This window comes from Larimichthys crocea, chromosome XV, assembly GCF_000972845.2.
Source record: "Larimichthys crocea isolate SSNF chromosome XV, L_crocea_2.0, whole genome shotgun sequence".
Classification (NCBI taxonomy): Eukaryota; Metazoa; Chordata; class Actinopteri; family Sciaenidae; genus Larimichthys; species Larimichthys crocea.
This window is the reverse complement of record NC_040025.1, coordinates 11,874,456-11,898,239: the sequence shown is the minus strand read 5'-3', so window position 1 is coordinate 11,898,239 and position 23,784 is coordinate 11,874,456. Positions and strand designations below refer to the sequence as shown.

Here is a 23,784-nt window from a genome sequence, read left to right as displayed (position 1 = left end):
CAAGTTGCATTATGGGAATTGTAGTATCCAGCCTTTTGTAGGCTTGACCCAGGATATTGTGGCCTCTACTGCTTTTTATTTTTGACTAATCTGTCTCAACTTTAATTTAAGTGCAGTACTTTTTTTTTTTAATGTTTTGTGCAAATGGATAATGTGCTAACATTTTGTGTTTTTTGTTTTACCCTCTGCATCACAGGATATAATCCCTCCCATGTGCAGCTAAAGCAAATCCAAACATCTGGGTGGGGGGGTTCCCTGCCCTGTGAGGAGGCAATCTCAGCTGTTTCTGTTGGGTTTGATGTCCAAAACTAAATAAAGCTGCAGTGACATGAAACCTACAATGAATCATAATAATAAAAAAAAAAGAAAAAAGATGATGCATAATGTGTAAGTGTTTGATCTTCACTGTGCCTCTTTGCTTTGCTTTGCTTTGCTTCTGGCTCCAGCCCACAGAGGAGTGGGAGCCTCCACTGGCTCGCTCTGATTGGCTCAGACACGGCTAACTCCATTTTGGAAAAAACAGCTGTTTGAAGACACAACCTTTTTTTCTCTCTCTCTTTTTTTTCTTTTTTTTCTCTCCTCCTCTCTCTTTTCTATTTTTTTCTCTCTCTCCTTCTCTCTCTAGTTGTTTTCCGACGGTTATCCTGAGAGAGCGAGAGAGAGAGAGAGGAGGAAACATCCACCACACTTGTGTAGTCAGTGAGGAGCCTTTTTCTCTCCACACACACACACACCAGCAGTTTCTACTCTAGGTGCCCTTTTTTTTTTGTTGCTGTTTTTTTGTTTTTGGGTTTGTTCGTGTGCCAGGAAACTTAACCAGGAGGCATCCATGGTGTTAAATTTCCATTGTAACAAGTGGATAACAGGAGGCGACCCGACCAAGGTTAGTGGCGGTTATTTTATTTTCTATTTTATTTGTTTCGCACGCGACGAGGACGGTTATTTTTTAAAATAACGGTCGGGTTCAGTTTGAAAAAAAAAAAAAAAAAAAAAAAACCGTCGGGCAGGCAGCTGCACGAGCTCACCAGCCGACTATGTGATTTTTTTTTTTTTTAAATGATGCATTTTTCACAATGTTTCTACGCAGAGACGAGACAAGAAGAAGACAAACGGTTAAAATGAACGATGAATGTTAATGATATTTTTTTTTTCCTTTGTTCGAAAAATGTGTTCAACCATTGTTCCTGTCGTCTGTACAGTTTAAAGGACTGGCATGCACGTCCTTCCCACACATTAGCTGCTGCTGCTGCTGCATTCAGGGCAGCTAATGACAGCAAAGCTCCCATCTCCTCCTTTATTTTATTTTATATATTCTCTATCAAAGACACAAATCAACTATCTATTTACCACCCCCAACTCGATGAGATACCAAGTGCAGCCATGACAGCGTGCAGCAATCTGTCTATCTGCTTGGGGAGATGAAGAGGAAAAATGTCAATGCAGTTTTTCTTTCTTGTGAGATGACAGTGCTGGATGTGGAGATGGAGATTCAGCAGCAGTAAAAGCAGGGCTGGTGGGGGAGCAACAGACTGTGGGACCCCCCACTTTGCATGAGTGTTGCTGGGCAAGAGCCAGCCGTTACTGGGCATGGGCACTGGTGAGGATAAATACTGGCTTCATGCCCTCTGCCTGTGGTTGTTTGCATCACTGTCGACTTCACTGGCTGACTGTAACCGAAAATTTCCCCCGAGCTCAGCCGGTGGTTAACATGTACTCTGGACATTAAGATGCATTGTATTGAAGTGGAAATGTTGCTCTGTTTTTGTCTCAGCAGGGTGATTTTTGGTGGTGGTGGTATGTCAGGGAAGCTGTTGCACATCTGCACATTTTCTAAAAGAAAGCAGGCAGTTGTGTAGCTGCACATGAAGTATAGCCAGGGTAATCTCTATCTGCTGATTTATATTCTCGATTAATCAAATTGCTTGTTTTGTCTTGACCAACACTCCAAAACCTTTTTAAAATATTCAGTTAATATTCAACGGGAAATCGTCACAATTTCGACGCTGCAACGCTGGAATATTTGGTGTTTTTTGTTTTTTGCTTGCAACAGTTATGAAAATCGTTGCAGATTATTTGGACTCATAATTTCGGCTCAGTTAATCTGTTAGACAACAACAAATGCATGTGGTGTTTGCACGTTTTCCCATATTCCTGCATCATTCTTTTCATGTTGGTGTCGTAAGCAGGTTAAGCCACCTGATGGAGATTCAAGATTACATTTTTGCACGATGTGCACACACTGACATGGCCTTCTTTGGACTGGCTCTCCACTGCCTCGTCTCCTATCTTTGCAACCAGCTAACCAAACATGGTCTGTTATCCTTCAAAATGGCCAAGGGGGTGGTGGTGGTGGAAAGAAGCCAGAACAGAGAGCGTGCATTGATGCAAGAAAACCCCAGCTACTAGAGAGAGAGAGAGACACCCATGCCCTGCTGACCTTGTACAGAACCGTCCCTCTTGTGTTTCAGTCATATTTACTGAGCCCAAACAAGTCTGCAGAGAGGAGGAGAGGAGAAGACGGACACGGACCAAGGCTCGTCCTCTGGGAGGTCTTTGTGTCTTTGTCTAATCTGTGACGCCGGTTATTTAGAAAGCGGCTCCATCGTGAGTAATCGGGTCATGCTAGTAAAGGTATGATTATCTGCAGTGCTGCATGACCGCCACCATTCTCCACCTAACTCCTTTAGTAAACAGAAGCCATATCTGCTCCCAGTGAGGGCTGCCAACAATAACATGATTACCCTGAGAACATTTGGACCCCTATATCCCTGAGCTTAGAGCCTGCATTAAGTATACACGCCAGGCGTGGACCGGTTATGGTGTGGTTGTTTTTCCGTAAATGGTCATCAGATTGTTGTTTTTTTTCTCCACTCCACTTGTAGTCCATCTTAAAGGTTAAATGTCCTTTTAGATTATTTCATTCCCACTTGGAGAAAAGTGTCCTTTAATGGGAATCCGAGGCAGCTGGATTTTAAACTTTTTCTGCAACCAAGGGGGGCGAGACATTACATGCTTAAGATAAAAATAGAAATCTATTCTCAGAATTGGTTCAAGCGCCTCCGAGATTTCTTTTCAGATTATGTCCACAATCAGACCTTCCCATGTTAAAGACAACAGAGGATCAGAAAACGTCCGTCTGTAGCTGGCAGTGCAGCAGGCTTCTTTTTTTTTTTTTTTGGGTACAATGTGAACTCAGGATCTATTTTTGTATGTGTCCCTCTGTGTAATCATCGGTTTTAATGTGTATATTTTGTGGACGGGGGATTTGTCAGTTCAACTGCGCTGACCTCCAACTACATTCTTTGCCCTGTGCGCGGAGGACTTAAGCTCCTCTGTTTTTAGCTCCCAATGAGGAGAAATCGAGTGCCATTGCCGGACCTTTAGCCTCTCAGACGGGAAAACGCTTTTCTGACACACAAAGAAGTCCCTTTCATTTTATCCTCTTATTGTGAAGCATTTTTTGTAAAGACCGTTTTAATAATGCTGCTATGAACCACATCAGTGATCATCTCTCTGACGTTTAATAACGAAAGTATCACCACCTCTGATGATTTACAGGTACATTTAATGAAATAATGATACAGGCGCTATAAATAGCCACGGCCGTGGGTAATGGTCTCATGTAATTTTAGCTGCTCTGGCATTGTTGGATGAGGACTGTTTTTTTTAATTGGTCTAACGAGTGGAGAAGGAGGCTGAAGTACAGATATGAAAACGTGTAGTTTTAAGGCTACACCTTTTTTGTGCCTACAGGTGTACCGGTCTACTAATATTTATGTGGCTGGAGTTCAAATCTACAGATAAGTGAAGAGGTTAATTAAACATATGAAGTGATGCTTTATCTAATCCAGGGCTGCAGCTAAGGGTTTTTCTATTAATTGTTTCATCTGTACGTGGACAGTGTCCACCATGTTGAACTGCCATGTTTCCACAGTAACCCAGAATGGACAACCCAAACACTGGCTCTAAATACACCAACTGTAGTTTATCTTTCATGCTTGGAACCGGAGGTCAAGTGGACTGCTAGATGCCATGAAATCCTGCACGCAGATCCTTTTTAAATGTATGAAACATTTGGTGCCTGTAGACTCAAAATCAGAATCAGAATTAATTGTATTCGCTATGCAAGGTGGTCGTAAATGTTTGTCTTAAAGAGGCCGTCAAGTTTGCAAGCAGGTACGCACAGATTAGTAAAGTAAAGTTTGTCATTGTTGCAGTGTGATGTCCAAAAACTAGTTCTTAATATGAACCTAAAAACACGTTAATGAAACGCATTCAGCACCGGAAATGATAAACGATATTTGATAAATGGATTGATTGTGATGGAAGTGAATTCGAACAATGTGCAGGTAGTTCTGAGCCTCAGGTCTCCTGTTCATGTCCTCCGATCTATCTAAGCCATCAATATCAAGGCTAAGCCTAATCAAAGCTATTTTACTGTTTTAGATTGGAATCAGTATAATCCAGGTTAATGGCCATCTTACGCTGTCGTGCTGGATTAGCCTGTTCAGAGAGATCACAGAGCTCGTCGTCTATCCTCGAATCTAAACTCAAAATGTTCTTTATCCAAAGCTCTCCTCCTTCTGTCCTACTTTATCCTACATGATGTAAGAAAACATCTTTTCATTGGTCAATAAGGGTCTTAATGCTGGCTATAGATGGAAGATAATAAGCACATTTCATATAAAGGAAAAAGTCAGCGACCTCATGAAGAATATTTGAGTTTTATCTATATCAGCATCGGTCAGGCTCTACTGGAGATGGAAACACTCTGGGACAAACCGGTGGACCAATCGGACCAATGAAAGCACAGGAGGCAGATGCAGGGTCAACGGGGGTAGGACGCAGTGTTTTTAAGTGAGAGTGTTTGGGACGAACTGAACTCACCGACAGACAGCACATAAAGCTCAAACCTTTTTTTTGTACGGCGTGAAACTGGGTCACCATTGAAATATACTCTTAACCACTATGAAACACAGTGACCACACTGCAAACTCAATACACCCTCAGGGAACGAGTGTGTCATACACAGAAGATGGATTCTGGGTGGAGTGTCACTTAAATGTTTGCTAAGGTTTATTCCAACTGGCAGAGGAAATGGTATCCAGCCAGTTGAAATGGCGGTTATAGACCAGTGTCATAAGATAGGCTGCAACCCTGCCCACACTAAGTGTCTGTAGTAAGTGGATGGATATCACATACACACTTATGAGGCCCAATCTATTTCCTGATGTATGCTCTCTTCCTCATAATTGACATTGTTTGCCGGCGTTGCTCTTCAAAGTGGCAACACGTCTGTTTCCCAGCATTAAGCCAGTTGATTTAATGCAGCAGGCTACACCCTCTACACCCTCTTACTTCAGCTGGATCCACGGCATCACGTCACAGACAAGGTCGAGGTGTTGAATAAACAGTTTTTGAATCTATTCGGTGAGCGGATTTTTAATCAAGCCTTATTATGTAAATGGATTCTCATCCGTGTGAATTGGTTTGGAAGTAAAACTGACATGTCCTTTTTTTTTCCGGATTAGATGAGAATCTCCGTGGTGGTTTAATTATTTTAGATGGAGCGGCCATGTGATGTGATAAACGTGCCGAAGTCATTGAGCTTTAAAAGTGACGCGAGATGCAAACGTTAGAGCGACCTTCAGTGTCTGACAGGGAATCACTCGTGTGATCTGCTTTCCGCTTTGATTTGATCCGTTTGGGAATCCTCCGGCTCGCTCCGCTTTCAAATATTTGCTTGTTTTTGTTGTTCTGAAAAGGTTTTCATCCAAATCCCAGAGGAGGAGAAACGATAAGCTCCGCTGATAGGAGGCCGGCTCACTGCAACCAGAGAGCAAATCATTGACTGTCATTAAAATTCACTTGACGGCGATAGATTAAAAGTGTATCCCATTTCCCATTGTGCTATTAGAGGAAATGAAATGTGTTAATTGCTTCTAATAGGACAAACAAATTGTTATTGTTTCATGGCCTGTAGGTTAGCTCTACAGGATGACCACTTTATACTTCTGCTGCACTACGTTCCAGAAGGAAGCGTTGTACTTTAACTCTACTGTTTTAACAGCCATAGTTACTTTTTAGATTCCACATGCAAAACATCGCATAACCTTAAATAAAATGTTGATGATGAAACCAGGTTTAGAGCTGTGATCCCTGCAACAAAATCAAACGACAGATGAGGTAAAATTATCCAAGATTTAAAAGATTTGAGAAAAGTCTAAAACATTAATACAAAAACTGCAGTTCCTCCACTTGAGTCAGTCTCCATAAGTCCCCATGTTTAAAATGTCACAACATAACATGTTTACAGCCTGGTACAAAAAACAGTTTTGGTCTCAACTGTACACTCACCTGTTCCAATGATATTGGCTTAAAGTTATTCAGAATTAAGAGCGTGGATGTTTTGATTGACAGGTTACAGGTTCTAGTAGAGGCTAAAAGATGAATCAGATGATAATCAGCAGATAAATGGAAATAATTGTTAGCTGTAGCTCCACCAGCTCTAACAGATGTGCGGTGTTAACGGTCTAATATTTGAATGAATAAAAACACAGATCGGGTAGTGCAAGTACTCTTACTTTGATACTTTAAGTGCATTTTGCTGATGTTTCTGAGTTTTAGATGAATTACTTTACCACGGTTGAACTGGTACTTTTACTTGAGTAAAGGACCTGAATACTTCCCCCACCACTGCTGATGCATTAGTCTCATGTTTGGCCTGCTGCGCTTTAGACAGTCTGACTGTGTTTGTCCTGCACGGCAGCATGAACGATGGTTTTTGTTATCTAGGTCTGGAGGAAAGTGCAGCGCTAGCCTGTACTGTTGTGTTTTTTTTTTTGCGTGTGTTTGCTCATGAAGAGGGTTGTGTGTGTCCCTTTTTTTTATCTCTGTCAACTCAGCAAATCGAATCACATGACGCCCACATCCTCCCAGATTTGTAGAGGGAGAAAAGTGTGATGATGCAGCCGAGTGGAATTACTTGGCAAACCTCCGACACGCTGTGGCCGTCGGTACAGGTGAGGGGAGCGTCTCATGTTCTTTGAATTATTTTAAAAGCATAAACAGCGGTTGTGATCGGAGTAATCGGATCTTTAGCACTGTAAGTGAGCCGTCTTTGTGTTTTATTGGAGAGAGGATCAGGAACAGGTGGTGCAGATAGGCCCGCAACCAAATCATATATTCTGTTACAGACTGGTTTAAATGGTTGTGTGCTGCAGCCGAGCTGAGGAGGATGTATTATGTTTCTCAAGTTCTCAAAAAAAAAAAGTACTGAAAACACTGGAGCCAGTGGGGGATATTTCCTTTTTTAGAAAGCACAATAAACATGCATGCATTCCTTCCCTGCACCTCTCGTCCTCCCTCTTTTTCCTCCTCCTTTTCAGCTGCTTTCCATCCTCTCCTCATCGTCCTCTCTTCAATTCTCTCCTCTTACCATCATACCATCTCTGCTCCTATTCCCTCATCTCCCTCTTGTCCTTCTTCGTCCTCCTCCTCATCAGCCCCAGGGTCTTGTTCAGCCTCCAGTGTGTCTGTGTGTGTGTGTGTGTGTGTGCGTGTTCGCAAAAAGCCTGGGAAAAGATAGGGCATAAACAACACAGCAAACAAACCACCTGCTTCCTGTCGAGGTCTCGTGTTGTTAAATGTGTGGACAGAAATAGAACCGGGCAACCTTGCAGTAGAATTAGAATAGATAGAAGGGACAGCGACCAGCGCAGCAGTTATCCACAGCACGTCAAGCTCTGATGTAGAGCTGAGTGACACCTGGGGACCAATGGGATTGGGGAGGCGATTGGTAGTTGATCTGTCGATTGACGAAAAATAAATCGATTTAAAAGTAATTTATTTGGACAAAAGTGCCCAAAATTTGCATTTGATTGTTTTTTCTTGTCTTGTGTGATTAAGAAACTGAATAACTAACCACAACTACCTTTGGGTTTAATTTACAATGATAAAACACATCTGAGGACCTGGAACAAGACTTCTATCAATCAGCTAGTTCTTTTAGCTCTAATTAGAATGATTAAACTCTTCCACTCCTCCATATAATAAATTAGTGGAACAACAGTATATGCCACACAGAAGTGATATACATCATTTGTGGCATCTATTTAAACTTAGAAAGTTTAGTGTGTATAAGAGCTTAGCACATTATGACTGAAGGATTTGGTGGCCATTCCCATACTCTATTAGGTCTTATAAATAGTTCAGTAGCAGTTTTGGGGTTGATACCATACCACACAGATTTGGTGCAAAACCATTTTTGACCATTCAAAACTAGATAAAAATACCACATGAAGACACCAAGACCTCGAGAAAAATCCCTGGTTTGACATTTTGAGATTTCTGTAAGAATTGCAGTTTTTGCAGGCGGTGATTGTCTTAGAGGTCACAATAGGTCATTTAATACAGTGAGGTCATGTTTAAAACAACAAAACTCACCTCAATGAAATGATTTCTATGGAAACCAACATCATCACACATGAATTCTATTGACTTAATTGAATCCAGCTGTCCGGTCAAACCCAACTTGCCCAATTTCAAAACTGTTTATGGAGGCAAAAAACCTGCATGGGATTATCAAAGTGAGTGTGTCAAATGAGTCAAGGCAGTTTTTCCACCATCAAATTGTAGCCTAACCATGTCATACCAGTACTCTTTACCTAAAGACAATGAGACGTGTGTGTGTCCAAGCAGTGTCGAAGATGTTAAAGGTCCAGTCTTTGGAATCAATCTTGAGTTATGAGCCTTAACTCTATATCTACAAAGGGAGTGGGTCCTTATCCATGTAGTCTTTCTACAGTACCCAGAACGGACAAACCAAACATTAGCCTCTTGTTGTTGACATTGTAGTTTCTCATTCATATTGGGAAGAAGAGAGTGAGGCGAAGGGTATTTAGTTCGTTGCAAATGCTACAGTATTAAAACAGTGACATTTCAAAGTAAACTTTATGGACATGAATGTAAAATGTAAACATCTCTCAGGACATTTAGTGCTAATTCAAAAACGCAGTACTTCTCCAGACTCGGCAGAGTCACCCAGATCTAAATATTTCCACCTTTTTAAAAGACGTATACCATCCTAACATCCTTAACTTTACACAGTCATGAATCAGTCTGGCTTTTTACGTAAACAGGAGAAAAGCTGTCCAGAGATGTTTGTCTTGAAGAACATTCATCTCTGTTGCTTGTTTTTTTTTATCGTGAGAGCCAGGGAAGCTTCCATACGACGTGCGTCGTATGTCCAGTCATAATAAAATCTGTTCCTCTCCACGCATTTGTTTTGGTAACAACACTGCCTGTGAAGATTCTCGAATGACGAGACTCCGGGCGAACAGTTGCCATTTCAGAAATGGGAAATGTGAGTGTGTGTTTTCTTTCTTTTCGGGGGGTTGTAATCACGGCCTCATTTTGGAGTCCAGTTGAAGCACCTGCTCCTGACTCAGCTGTGAATCATTGGTGGTTGATGAGACTCAGTCACACCCATCCTTTTCCACACACACACACCACAAACCCACAAATAAACAAACCAGGGGATTCCCTATAGCTTGAAGCAGGGCACGCTGTTACAGTAGACTCATATGTCTGGCCGCTCGTTTCCACTGTCTGGAACACGTTGATCGATCGCAGCTTATTTGCCGGGTTCTTTTGGGGCCCACAGAGGACACTGTGTCGTACACGCCTCCGGTAATGTAACCTTCACTTACCTCCAAACGTGGATATCCAATGCTGTATGCGATCCTGTTACTTTGCTGTGGTTTTATGTTGTGTGAAGACATCGCAATATTATGATGCGCTGGTCCTCATCAGCTCAAGAACTGGTATTGATTGACCCCCAGCTGCTGCTAAGCGTGCCGTGCTAACAAAAGGAAGCTCGGTGTGTAGTAGAAGTATTGTCTGTCTCTGCAGCGCTGTTTATTACACTGCCGTGCCGTCTGTTGAACAGGTGAGGCAACTTAGTTGATTAACTAAATTAATGTAAGTGCTGTCGGTATCGTTTTGGGTTCCTCGTTTGCACTCAGCTACTGTTACCGAGAGGAGACGTGTCTTTTATTACACATATCAAATGAACATGTTCTGAATATTTTTCAGCATCTGTCAGCGTTTCTTTTCAGCTGCTGTAATCAGCGTGGGTCGTGTTTGGGTGGGGGGGTTAATAACTGGAAGTTATACAAAGAACTTCCTGTGCAGCAGCCGGTCATGTGAATGTGATGTGGTCATCTTGTTGGAGCCATTCGGTGAATCATTTCATATTCAAGGAATAGTTTGACATTTCGTGAAGTTCTTGCTGACTGGATTTGATCAACGGTTTGCAACCTGTGGTGATTCCAGGAAGTCACTTGCACCCAAACAAGAAATAGTTCAGTGTGACATGATGTAACTGAGGTTAGTCTCGGTCAGACACCACGCACCAAGCTGCGTTCAGGGGTTTAGAAACTTTTGAATGGGGGCAGGTTTCCTCACAGAGGGCACCTGTGAGCCAATAAACCGACTACACGACTGTGGAATCACACAGTATGCAGTGTTACACCAGCTCATAAAACTACTTCAAACCACAACCTGCGCAGAAGCTTTGGATAGATCCAGGCTAGCTGTCAATGGTCCATATTGATCATTGACAGCTCCTCTGGTCTTGCTTTGCCTTGTTCCTTCATGTAGAGCTCTATTTTCCAACATGAATCCATTTTGCAAAGATGTATTGCAGCATTTCAAATTTCTGAGGCATTGCTTTTAAACCTGGAAAACGTTGTGCACTCTTTACTCCGATTTCAAAATGAATTTAAAGATTAGTTTGCAGCATATTGTCAAGTGCCTTATTTCAGATTTTCCTGGCCTTTCAGCGTGCGCAGGGATCACAGCTTCATCTCCTTTTCCCAGAGGTCCCATTCCCTGTATTACCGCTTGCTATTGTAATGCCTCCTCTAGGCCTCATCATTCACAGGCACAACATTGAATATGTGTTGCACAACACAGCTATATGATGCGATGAAAGCCTGAAATCCCTCTCTGTTTGTTACTGACGCCCAAGTGTTGGATGTCCAACAACATGTGTTCATGTGATGTTCTTTCTCTTTTTATTCCTGCTTCAGTCCATGTCCGTTTGTTGTTATTAGCCCGTGACATGTAATGGATTTGCTGTCGACCTCCACAGTGATGCTGATGGTCGTTCAGAGGATGAGACGTGAATCATTGTTTAGCAGCAGCAGCTCACCTGCCACATTGATACCGTAAAACCTGCCGAACAAAGTCAAGAAGACCTTCTGTACGGAGACACTTAACCACACAGGTTGTGTGTAAAGTTTAGAATTGATTTTTCTGACCACCGAGGCTCATGTTGCTTCAGAACCTCTCTGCATCTCTGACCTTCTAATCCCCTACGAGCCGCCTGCAGCCTGAAGTTTCTCGAGCTGGGAGCAGGTAGTCGATCTTTAGTTTTACCAAAACAAGAATGATCAGGCCTGTTTTTGTTGAGTCATCAACACTGAGGAAAACCTGCTTTTTCCTGGTTCCAACTTCTCAAATGTGAATATTTTCTGTTTTTCTTGGTCTTAAATGACAGTAAACTGATTATCGTTGGGTTTTCTGTAGGTCTGTCATGTCATATTTATGATGATATATTATCCCAGAAATCATATCAGTGTCCGTCGTAAAATGGCATCATCATTTATCATAATTATAGCAGAATAATGTATGGGGTCATATTTGAGCTCTGTAGTGGAAGAGTTAAAGGAGACAGCTTTCGTTTTGTTGTACAGAAGAAAAGAAGACCAACACTGCGACCAGAAGTGACAGCAAGACGTGTCATGTTCATTCAGCTTAGGTGCTGTTAAAAAATGTTTAGGCGTGGTCTTACCCCTCAGTTGCACCAGGCATGGCTCTGTATCGCTCTGTTCTCACATGTCTTCATATCCCACATAGATACCCACGGTACCCCACGGTGCCAAATCGTAATCGTACGGTTCCTACTATACTAGAAATTCTACACGATGGTACTACCGTGGATTACTATACTACCGGTGCCAATTTCCGCTACATAGCAGCCGCCTCTACTCTCCTCCCGGCTTCTCACTGCATGCTACTCCCTTGTAAACAAACCAACGTGGCAACTACTGCAACCGAACTACACAGCTGCTGAATGATTGGCTGTTTTCGCCCGTCTGTTAGCTGATTGGCTGTTCAGTTTCTGCCTCCAAGAACAAACTCCATGAAGACAGCTCCGCTTCGATAGAAACTCGCTTCAAAACAAACAACAAGCCAAAGCACGGCTTACAGTCACAAACACGAGACAACACACTCACCACAGCAGAAGCACCGGGCCCGGCGTCGGCGTCAGTGGCAACACTAATTTTGCTCAAAAAACCAAACTTGTTTCGTACTTGTTTCAGTCTAATTCTTACTTCACCAGTATTATGTTTATTATGCACCAAACAAAAGTAATTAATAAGTATTTATAACTTGTACAAATACATTGCAGTTAATTATAATAATAATAATAATAAAAAAGGGCACCGTATCGCGATAATAATCCGGAACCGTGATACTTTGTCTAGTATAGTATCGTGGTTTTGTATCATGACAACTTTATTGGTTTCCTTCTACCATGAGTTGGCTTTGTAGTTAGTTAGTTTTGACTTTTGTCTGTTTTAATTTTTTTAATTTTTTTTAGAAGTTGGAAAATTTACCAGGTTCTCTCTGATGTTTCTGTGTTTGACTTTCGGCCAGCTCAAACCCCTTCGATGGTCGAGTCACAGCCGTGCCCGGTGGGATAGAGCCTTAAAACGGGGTTATAACAGCTGTTTATTCTGGCATCATGTCATTCGTATGTAAATAAACATGTGATGTCATGGCCATAAACACAAATTATTCCCATGTGACATTCTCTATGAACTCAGGGAACTTGTAACGGGACATTTTATAGATCAATTGATATCAGTAATTGAGAGTTTTCTTTTTCTTTTCCTCGACTGTATGTGCTGTAAAGCACACTGTAGAATAAAGCTAGAAGCAGAAGTGGAAGTGGCGGCGGCAGCAGTTAAGGTCCTGACAACTCAACTCGTCGATTATAATCCAATAACAGTTGTGTGTTTCATCCACAGATGAATCAATGATGACAATATTGGTTATTCTCAGCCCTGCTCAACATGCCAGCAGTCAACATCGTGTTGAGGAAAAGTCATTCACGTTTGTTTTCTTTATCCGGCTCTGATCTGATCAGAGATGAATGCTGGGAATTGATCTCCGAAGTGCTCCCGACTTGTGAATTGAGGGAACCTCGACTGTAGTTGCTCCTCTGCATGCCTGCTGAGATAATCTGTCCGAACGAGATTGATTTTTGATTTGGCTGTAGCTCTCCGAAGAAGCGAGCCTCGCCCGGACCTTTTTGTTTTATTCATTAGTTCGCTCAAGACTTCTTCCACAGCAGCTGATGCTAATAGTCCCGGTCAGGCTTCTTATCTCCTGTTCTTTGGGCTGATTCATAATGCCTCCGGGCGCGTCGGAGCTCAGCTCGCTCATTTAAGATGGAAATTATGCGAGAGTGGCAGTGATCATTCTCGGTATCTCCGCTCGGTGGAAAGGAGATTGAAAATTGTGCGTGGAGTATCCATTGTTATCAGTGATAATTCTGCATGTCTGACAGAGAAGATGGAGAGTTCTGCTGCCACTTAATAGGATGCTTGAAACAAAAAAAGAGAGAGAGAAAGACTGACTCTTTGGAGTGGTGGAGATTTGTGTCTGCTCGTCTCCTCAGCAGGGAAAGTTTTCACAGCGTCTGTGTAAATGGCTGACTGTTCAAGAGCCAAAGCTAAGTGCAATATTCCCTTCACCAGGGGAAATCAGGCCCTCACACCCTGCCCCGGGTCCCATAAGAAGAAGGAAGGATATGAGAGGGCAAATACAGCAGAGCTGAATGGGACAGGGGCTTTTTATTTATTTATGAGAGGAAAGCCGGCGAGGAACAACAATGTTAATCCCGACGAGGAAATACAGCTCCCTTGTGTTTGAAGTGGGCTCGTTGTCAGCCAAGCAGCTGCTGACATCATGTGAACAGACAGTGCCCAGACCACATTCGACGGGGGCTGAGAGGCAGCGAGCGAGCAGGAAAGAGCTGAGGCGCACCAGTGTTATGGTGCTTCTGCTGCTGTGTGACACCGAGCGCTGCGGGGTTGGATGGATTCGGATGAGTTCGTCTGAAGCAAGTCTGGGTTTGCTCACAGGCAGCAGATGAAGCAAATCTGATTACTTTGGTGAGAGCTTCTTTAAACTTTTATGTTTTTGATGAATGAAGAGTGTACAGAGAACAGCGATATCTTTTTGACTTAAAAGGCAAAGGCAATGTTTCCAGGACTTTAATAGAGCCATAAAGATTAGTTTGATGAATTGCTTGAGACATTTTTAAAGCAGAAATGCCAAACAAACTCTCTGCTTACAGTATCTGTGTCTTAGATCGTTATGAATTCAATATATTTGCGTTTTGTGCTGTTGGACAGACAAAACAAGACATTTGAACACATCCCCTGGACACACTGCTTTCATTATCGATTTAATCTGCTGATTATTTTCCTTCTTTTGTCTAGAAAATGCCAGAAAATGAATTTTAAAAAAGCTCCAGGCGATATCTTCAGATGTCTTATCGTCTGACCAACAGTCCCAAATCTGTTTACTGTCATATGACACATAAAAGTATTAAATATATTAAGTATAGTATTCATCTTTCTGCTTTAAAATGAACTAAAGTTAGTTGCAGAGTAGTTTGCGTTGCAGCTCTGCCCGGTGTACCGTCTTCGATAGAAAATGAATCGACGGATGGATGAATAATAAAAATAATCGCCTCTCGCTTACCTTTTTGATGTTTGCTCGTTACATCTTTAAACTTTTTAAAACATTAAGTATTCATGGCTGAAAAGTTTCCACAAGAAGCAGATGAACTCGCTCTCGCGTAGGCTTTTTGCCTCGTCAATAAACGCAGCAGAGCCAGTTGACAGACTTGGAAACTGGTTGCGTAGACGGCGCTAATGGATGTCAAAATCAGCAACGAAGCCGGTCTTTGTGTGGGGTTATTGCAGATAATGTGAGTTTATTACACACAAATCAGGCTTAAAAGGCTCCAGCAGGATAGTAGTGAGGCTGCCTCTCTAATGGGCCCCGGTGTAAGTGGCTATGCTGACTCATATTCCCCCAGTGATCTCAAAAGGCTTTTGTTCCTAATATCTCCATGCCAGAAAGCTCTCCTGTTACATGCCACCTCGCCCAGCGTGGTCACCGCTCATGCTCAAACTTGTCGTGGAGGAAAACTCCACTGCGTGCGCAGTCTTTGTTCTGCCTTTTTGCTTTCATTCACAATGAAGCTCTGCCGCTCTTTGTGGACACATGACAATGCAAGCCCTTCTCTCATAATAAAGGAATTACCAGAATTCGAACCGGGACGTCAAACAACTTTTTCTTTTTTTTGTTGTTGAAAGACATTCCCACATTGGAAATGATCCACGCAGACGGCGTGAAGCAGGAAGGAGAGAGGGGGGAAAAAAGAGCGAGGCCGAGCCGAGTTCAGCTCGTGGAGCCGAGCGGCAGCGATTTCCCTTTGAGGATTGAGTTGTTATTGTCTTGAGTGAAAATACACACCTGTGACATTTTGTCTCGTGTGGTAGTGTTTCCAGCTGCAGCTGTGTCGAGTTCCCCCCCCCAACACCGCCTCCGCGTACACACAGAGCGACCTTTCACATAAAGACGGCCTTTTTATTTAACTGGGACACCCAGCGCTCTTTAGGACACCCATAAGTCATAATTTCTGGAATGTGGTCATGAGATACTGTGAGAAATCTGTGAACGATGCAAGACTGGCATCATATGTGTGCGATGGCTCAGAAATATTGCACATACATTGGCTTTAAAGGTCCAGTGTGTAGGATTTACGGGGATTTATTGGCTAAATATGAATTATATTAGTCATAACTGTGTTTTTATGTGTAGCGTCACCTCAAAATAAGAATTATGTTGTTGTAGAAATAGCCTTTTTATATATACAGTCATGTTTTTATGGTAGCTATACATAGGGCCAACTTTTATACCCACTTAAGGTTCTCCCACTAGCTTGGATGGGGGACGTGTGAGGTGAGGGGTATTCAGTTGGTTGCCAATTGCAAGTCATGCCACCAAATCTTACATGCTGGACCTTTTGTTAAGAGGAAAAAAAGGCAACAAAATTGACCGTTTATCAAGCAAATATGTCGAAACACTTGCAGACTCGAGCTTCACAAATACGAGGGTTTGCTGCTTTCTGTTTTTAAATCGCCGTAACATGAATAAATTCTAGTTTCAGACTGGAAACATCCCCTCAGGCTCTGGGGAAATGTGACTTTCTTCGTTCCTCCCTGACATTTTACTGTATAGACAAACGATGAATGAATCATTCATCGGATTCTCTTAATTAATCGTTGTTGTTCTCTGCGACCCTGCATGCTCATTCTTTTTATTCAACTCCACAAACAAAGCGCTGCAATCACTTCAGTCACACAGAAGGTCGTCAGTGTCTTTGCCTGATCATCTGCCCCCGACACACTTTACATGCTCGTTTGCATTATACAAATCACAGCAGGTGAGCAGCAGCAACAACAACAGCAGCAACCTCCTCTGCCTCAGTCAGTCAGTCAGTCAGCCGGCGCAACACAAACAGGGTCATCATCACGGCGCGCTTTGCAGGGATAAAGTGATTTATTATTATTTTTAAATGCAGCACCATTAAACTGCTTCCAGCACAGCTGAGACCAGGCAGACCAGGAGACGAGAGTAAACACGTGCCGGAGAGCAGGAGGCACACCATCATCATCATCATCATCCCTCCATGGAAACCTGTTAATGATCTCATGGCAGGATTTGATCCACATGCGCAGGCAAGCCGACTAATTAAACAAACAAATGGCAATTAGACGGGGCTCCCTTAAGCCACATAACGACCAGGCCGATGGAGTAGAAAAAGGCAAACATAACACGGCAGACAGGCAAAGTCATTGCCGCACTTGATACACAGTAAGTGCCGTGTGTTTGCTTTAATAGTCAAAGAGAGATCAGCTCATGAAATCTTTAAGTATGTGTAGAAAGTGCATGGACTGATAGTCAAAGACTCGTTTTTAGATTGAAATTTATGCAAATTTCAGCAAGAGCTACACTTTAAAGGGATTACTGGTAAGCAGAGCCAGGCGAGCTGTTGCCCAGTCTTTATGCAAAGCCAGGCTGGGTGGTAGCCTCAGTGGTGAGCAGATATGTGAGCCGGATCGGCCTTCTCGTGTGTCTGAGGCACTTTTCTTTTCACTGACATAATGAACAGTGTCTCGCGCGGCTGCAGGTTGCTGATTTTGTTTGTTAAAATGTTGCAGCTAATTAAGTTTATTCAGTGTCTCTTGTTAAAGCGTCGTGAACATCTCTTGACGGTCTGTTTTAAAGTGGCGAGTCTCCTACAAAGGATCTATCACCTCGTCAGACAGCTGGAAGACAGAGGTGTCATCACATCATAACTTTAAGCCTTGAAACTGGATTTAGACCTCCAGGGTTCAGAGCTGTGCAACACCTCGACCCGTCAACTCGAAAACTGTAAAGTTTACACATCTGTCAGAGCTGTGTAACTTGTTGGTGCAGTACATGAATTGTTTGGTCTATATATTGTTAGAAAATAGTGAAAAGTTCCCATCATATTTTCCCCTCGGCCCAAAGTAACGTCTAAAATATCTTCAGCTTAAGATGTAAAACAGAAAGGAAACCAGAGAATGTCACAATAGTTGCTGTTGTTTTCCAGATTATTTTTCCATAGACTAATTCTGTTCGATCACAGTTTCCAAATGGGTCATCAATCAGAAATCAAAACACTGACAGATTTTACAGACAGTTGGTCATTAGTACCATAACTACGCAACTATACAATTATGCAACCAAGCTGTTGTCACTAAACCAGGCGTCCACGGTAACGAAGAATGGAGACAGCAAAACATGAATCCCAAAATAAATGCAGTTTTAATAAATCGTACATATGATAAGTATTGATTCATTAATATGCCGGCACCTATGTTTACTCAAACATGCTCAGATGTCAACAGCCAAGCAAAAAGTTATTTGTTGGGTGACTTAAAAACATAAACTACAAATTATTATTTAAAAAGCTTAGTAAAAAAAAAAAAAGCTTTTAAACATTTTCCTATTAAAATAAATCGGGTTACTAAACCATATTTCCAAAAGCTGATGCCTGGCAACCACTTTTAAAATCTAGCGTTGAGCCCTGTAACGGAACAACACTGTTGAATGTTATATTTATTGTTATATTGTCGTGTCTCTAAGTGACGTCTTCTGTAGAAACAAGGCGGGCAAAAACATTTCCTCTCTGATTAACCGCTTCAGAAAAAAAAGTCTAAATTTGTGTGGAGTGGTTTTTGTGTCAGCAGTGAGTCGCCGTCCTCAGACTGCTCAGCACTGATTAGCAGTGAGTAAAATCCTGGGTTGTTTGAACTCGAGGTTGTGGAGAAGGTAGTACTGTCTGTGTAATTATGAACCTGTGAGACGCCGGCCTCCCACGGCGATGTGGCTCACTGATGACTGCACAACCTCGGCTATCTAGATGCCAATCTAGCGGAGGATCACACCACCATCTGCAGTGGGGAATACAGAGTGGCTCTTGTGTTTGGTGGAAGCACTCAGGAAAATGCCAGCAGCGCGAAACTCGCTGACATTTCTCTGAGGTAACGCTCGTACCTACAGGAGCTTAAAGATTGCCCTTTACTGCAAATTACACCAACCCTAAAAAGCTCCGCCCACGCCCTGTGTGGCTGGTGGCCCTCTCAGGGAATGACCCCGGGTGCTTCCTTTTTGGCACGGAGCACACGAGACTGTACGTAAAGAGAAAGAAAACAATTGTGGGACCTAAAAAGAATGCGAGCGAAAGAGTTTGGGAACAGACTGGCCTCGGGTCAGCGTGTCGTAGCTGTGTCTGCCAGCTCGTTTTCTATTCCTCTCTCTCTTCTTTCTCCCTCGAGACTCCGACCCCCCTCCACGTTTCTCAACAGCTTAGCTGCTCAGCTGTTCTGTCGGAGCAGAAGAAGAAGCGTCGAACGCTTTATTAGAGAGTCGCTGTAATGTCGTCAGGTCTAATCTATCCGTGCGGGGGAGAGGAACAGCTGTGATGACACCGACAGTGATGCGCTTTCTTTAGGTTTCCTTCTCCTTTTCTTTGCTTCACAGGACGACTTCCCACTACTGCTTTCTATTCTTTTTCTTTTTCTGGAGCAGTCTTATTTTTTTTTGTGTCCTCTCCTCTCGGAGGATTTACCAGCTGTATTTTTTTTTTTTAGAGGTTGGCAGGATCCATGACCTAGTTTAAATATGGACTGAGAACAGGAAACAGAAGAGGAATGAATGGCTAATGGGAGCTCTGCTTACTTTTCTGCCTCTCTGTCTCTCTGTGGCCTCACCTCTGCTCATGCTTTGAATGGTTTCTAGCTGTTTTCTTGCTCTGTGTATTGATGAACAGCCTTCCAGGCCTCCCCCCTCCTGCTGTGAGTACCTTTAGGGCCTCCAGAAGAAGGACTCCAGAAGAAGGCTATGAGAAGTTTTCGAGCAGCTTTTTGTTTTTCCTGACGTAATTAGGGCAGGCAATTAGCACAGATGTCAGCAGTGCCATTAATCGGTGTGCAGAAATAGTTTAGAAATGATTAACACCTTCATTCTTCCTGTCTTTATTGAATCTCCCGTCGCTGTCGGCCGCTCAGGTTGTGGAAGTGCTTCTGGAGTGCTCCCTCTTTCAGCCCACTCTGCGTTGGTCATCCTCGGTTTCTTCTTCAGCAGCTCAGCACTGTGATATTTCTTTATTTCTTGATCTCCATCCAGTTCCTGTGTGTCACGCTGTAGGAAGTGCTGCGTCCTCCCACGGGTCAGCAAGGGGTGATTTATTTTTTACGTCTCGCGACACCCCCGCAGCCCAGTCTGACTTCCCGCTTTCCTTCCTCCCTCCCTCCCTCTGGCAGGTGTAATGAGAGCGCTGGTCATGGACAGATGATGGACGTGGAGACGTCGTACTCAGACTTCATCAACTGTGATCGCACAGGCCGCAGGAACGCAGTGCCCGACATCACAGGGGAGGGGGAAGGAGCGGCCAGCACCAGTGAGCTCACCAAAGACCTGGCGGAGATGGACCTGAAGGCTGCAGGTCAGTGAACCCACATCACAGCGAGAGTGCATGTGTGTATGTTTGTGAGTATGTCAACACTTCCTGGGACCTGGGACTGGCTACACAAATATGTTTTAGACTGGTCTGGTGTCTTAATGTTGCTTTTAGTCTGATGCAAGTTGGACAGTTTACTAAAGTCGAGATGTTTAAACCTGCTGAACTGTGGAGCTCCAGTCAGATGAATCAGGTATACAGGTGACAGACGATTACCACCATGACTACTCTCTAACCCTGAAATATTAAAAAATTTAAGTTAAATCAAGCCTAACTACAGCTGGGCTCAGACTTCAGGAGTTTGTGCAGCTTCAGTGGGAGATAAATCTGATCTAGGACCAGCGTTCATCCCAGATTATCCGGTACCGTGAGGTCCTGACCTCGGAATATAAACCATGTTTGATATTTAGGACCTAAAGTCTTTGTCAGTACTTTTAGTTTCTCTTTAGAGACAGAGCAACAGTAAACATTCAAGCCTTTAAGGGTAACATCAGGTAGCATACCGCTGACAGATGTTAACACAGTTTAAAAGCCAGACAACCCGTGACGGCCGCGTCTCCCCAAAACATTTCCTCATCCGGACTCGTCTCACCTGCAGCATCAGGAGGACAGATCTTCATTTTGTTTACATCTGCCTCCCCGTGAGATCACATGAGGTGGCGCATCGCCGCCTCCGGCACGATAATCTCAGTGTGTGTTTGTGATGCAGCTGTTATTTTCAGATCCATGAAGTTTCTTTTTTATGTACAAGCACCTGATTTTTTTATTTTTTTTTAGCCTGAGCTTGTCTTAAATTAACAACCGTACCCCCAAGGCTCAACTCAAAACTGAGACCCTTGTCTCCATGGTAATACTCACGGACATCTGCTCACCAGTGGCAACAACGGACAAAAAAAAGAAGAGGAGCGAGCAAACGCCGACACAGTAAAACATCATTACAACGTCTGATCGGTTGGACCCTGTTGCTCGATCAGACGTGTTTTCTAGTTTAAAAAAAAGTTTTAATTTACACAGAATTCATGTTTAATTCATCCTCTTGATGTCAACAACTAGACCGGGCCCCTCACTGTTGGTTTGATCTAAAGTCAGAGTCTGTCTTTGTGAATCCGGCTCTTCATCGCATCACTTCAAAACACAAACAGATGGCGTTTCTCAACTCGCGGTCACAGTCGGACTCGATTGTCGTGCTTTGTTGCCTCGCCGTTGAAAGAGTCGTTGACAGATAGCCGCTCGCTTCCTCTGGAGTATGACGCAGAGGTTCACGGTCTCACCATTGTGCATCGTATCATCGCGCTCGCCGACTTCCTTTTCAGTCAGACACAAGGACGTGTTTCCCATGACATGACGGCCACTTTGACTGCTATAAATCAAAATAAATAACTCTGGTCTGGTGGGAAGCTTCAGATTCGGAAATAATCTCGTATCATGCTTGACACCGCGTTGCTACAGGAAGTTGTAGTTCCTTCCTCGAGGATTCTCATCAGCCTGATTTATTGCCTTCTGTTAGGAATGAGCTTGATAATTTTACATATTTTATTTTTTTGCTCATTTGTTTCCTGTGTCCTTCTTCCAGAAGGAGACCCGGGGGCCTCCCCAGCCCCTGAGGCAGAGGGCTCCACCAGCCAAGATGCCCAGGGAGGCGGAGGTCCGTCCTAAACTCAGCCAGAGACCAAAGGAGGAGGTGGAGGAGGAGGAAGAGGAGGAGAGGTGGGGGGCAACAGTGAAATGTTGAGAAGGAAGCGAGTGAAAGTGGAGAGATGTGGAGAAAAGAGGAAAGGGAGAGTGTTCATGAGGACACCTTCGCTCACTGCCGGCCTGTTTGGAGCTTCGGTGGCCCCAAATGTAGAGGCTTTTTCTTTGTGGAGCAGAACCGAGTAGAACTGACTGACTGCAGTGCCGCTCTTCTGCTTCATCCTCCGGTTAGTCATCGATATTCCCCCGACAAGACGAGAAAGCACAGAAACTTTGAAGTGATTTGCCTGTAGAGATGGACCGAGCTGAGCAGAATCCACTCACAACACTCGAAACATCGTTCCAGCTTAATATGGGACCGTGTCATGGAGGGCGTATTCATAATCATCTGTTTGTCATTTTCTTTCTATCTTATGTCCGTGTGTGTGTTAGTGACCCGCGTGTCCGATTTCATCGTCCAGTCTTTTTCTTTTTTTTTTTTTAGTAACAAACATAGTCGCCATTATACTGTCGTGTACGGACTTCATATTTATTGCTAAATGTTCAGTGATAACTTTGTGATAGCAATTTTTCTTTGTGTAATAAAATACTTATGAATTACTGTAACATTCTGCATTTTTGTTTTTCTCACACGAGGCAGCAGGTAGAGGAGCCGTAGAGGTGGCGGTGGTGGCGGCGGCGAGTCCCAGCCCGACCAAGATTAACGAGTTCAGCGCTGAGCTGTTCCAGAGCCATAAATATTATTGAATGCAGCTTTTGTGTACATTAGCGCGGCTACAGGAAGCCAGTGCTTACATTTCCACCTAGCATGGCCCCAGTGTTCCCATTTATCTCTTTATACAATAAAGAAACAGGATGACGCAGCAGTTTACCCGTAAAGCTGTGACTTTTATTTTTTTATTTCAGCAGTCTCTGTTAGTGTCCTCTTTAATATCACTGTAAGGTGACTTTATATAAAACTACTACTCATACTAAAGCTGTAGATTCAATGCTTCTCAAACGGACAGCTTACGCCGGACGCAGGTTTATTCCCATTAAAGGTCCAGTGTGTAGAATTTATCAAATCAGATTTTATTTGTACTATAGCCCAAAGTGACAAAGTACATTTTCCTCTGAGGGCTTTACAATCTGTACAGGGAGTGACACCCTCTGTCCTTAGACCCTCGGTTCGAGTGAGGAAAAACTTGCCCACAAAAACCCTTTTAACAGGGAGAAAATGTGGAAGAAACCTCAGGAAGAGCCACAGAGGAGGGATCCCTCTTCCAGGATGGACAGACGTGCAATAGATGTCACGTGTACAAGACAAATCAACACAAACATATTGTACAATTACAATAAATGTAAAAATGATTACAGTAGCAGTGGAACCTGTGATAGAGATAAAGAGACACAGATGCACAGCGGCAGCAAATCATTAACTATAAACTGTAATGGAGATATGGCAGCAATAATGACAGTAGTAATATGTGTAGTGGATGTCGTGCAGGATCACAGCAGCATCCAGAGAGAGAGAGATTTAAGTAAAGGGAGATGTGACTGCATCTTCAACCAATACCGTGCCTGACTAGGCATAACCCTGGAATTTAGTTGCATCTAGTGGTGTGATCGCTGACAATCACATCACCCTCAAGACCAGTAACAAAAGTAACATGTAAAATTAAAAGGTTCTTATTTTCAGGTGATTGCACGTGCGTGAAAACATATTCTATTCTGAAAATAAAGGCCGCTTAATTTAACACACTGGACCTTTTAAGAAGATTGACTTTTGAATCAAGAACCAGAGCTCCTTTGGTGGAAAAGTATTACTCCTGATCTGCACTTCTCTTCCATTTATTTAATTCATAACTAATCATGGATGTATGCGTATTTTCAGTAACATTCCATCCATA

At 43.1% G+C, this 23,784-nt stretch overlaps 1 protein-coding gene across 6 annotated transcripts; it reads left to right on the top strand.

Moving 5' to 3' along the window:
• The first annotated feature begins 460 nt into the window (after positions 1-460).
• Positions 461-22,761, top strand: pkig (protein kinase (cAMP-dependent, catalytic) inhibitor gamma). Of its 6 annotated transcripts, none has more exons than XR_003463876.1 (4): positions 19,752-19,912; positions 20,007-20,188; positions 21,777-22,122; positions 22,536-22,761. XR_003463876.1 is itself a non-coding variant. In XM_010737068.3 (3 exons), exons 2-3 carry the CDS (start codon positions 20,035-20,037, stop codon positions 21,857-21,859), a joined length of 237 nt encoding a protein of 78 aa, XP_010735370.1. In that variant the 5' UTR covers positions 461-883; positions 20,007-20,034; the 3' UTR covers positions 21,860-22,501. The 6 variants fall into 6 exon arrangements, 4 of the variants coding, with proteins under 4 accessions (XP_010735370.1, XP_019108531.1, XP_019108530.1 ...); XR_003463875.1 differs by having other exon boundaries at positions 22,532-22,761; XM_010737068.3 differs by lacking the exons at positions 19,752-19,912; positions 22,536-22,761 and adding an exon at positions 461-883 and having other exon boundaries at positions 21,777-22,501.
• The last annotated feature ends 1,023 nt before the right edge of the window (positions 22,762-23,784 follow it).